The sequence below is a fragment of the Antrostomus carolinensis genome, unplaced genomic scaffold (assembly GCF_000700745.2).
Source record: "Antrostomus carolinensis isolate BGI_N321 unplaced genomic scaffold, ASM70074v2 scaffold36038, whole genome shotgun sequence".
Taxonomy (NCBI): domain Eukaryota; kingdom Metazoa; phylum Chordata; class Aves; order Caprimulgiformes; family Caprimulgidae; genus Antrostomus; species Antrostomus carolinensis.
This window is the reverse complement of record NW_010335659.1, coordinates 35,326-35,600: the sequence shown is the minus strand read 5'-3', so window position 1 is coordinate 35,600 and position 275 is coordinate 35,326. Positions and strand designations below refer to the sequence as shown.

The following is a 275-nucleotide window of genomic DNA, read 5'->3' as shown; positions in this document are numbered from 1 at the left end:
GCTCTTCTGCGCGGCCGTGATGAGGAGGGTCTCGTTGCTGATGCCCCGGATGGAGATGTAGTCATCCACCACCACGAGGTCTGTGTTGCGGTACCAGCGGATGACGTACTCGGGGGACCCGCTGAGGGCACAAGAGAGGATGACGGTGCTGCCGATGCCCGTTTTGAGCTTCTTTGGTGTGAGGGTCACACGCAGAGGGTCTGTGCGAGAAAGGGCGAGAGCGGGCGAGGCGTTGGCGGTGCCAGGCAGCGGCTCCTCCTTTCTGCGCTCTCTCT

General features: G+C 62.9%; 1 protein-coding gene across 1 annotated transcript in view; it reads right to left on the bottom strand.

Moving 5' to 3' along the window:
- Window positions 1–3: 3 nt before the first annotated feature.
- LOC114818872 (Down syndrome cell adhesion molecule-like protein 1 homolog) overlaps window positions 4–275 on the bottom strand; it is a gene marked incomplete at both ends in the record, with an annotated part of 3,062 nt that continues 2,790 nt past the window's right edge. Inside the window, one exon of the mRNA XM_029086652.1 lies at window positions 4–200. Within this exon, the coding sequence (XP_028942485.1) occupies window positions 4–200 (197 nt within the window). The remainder of the gene's footprint in view (window positions 201–275) is intronic.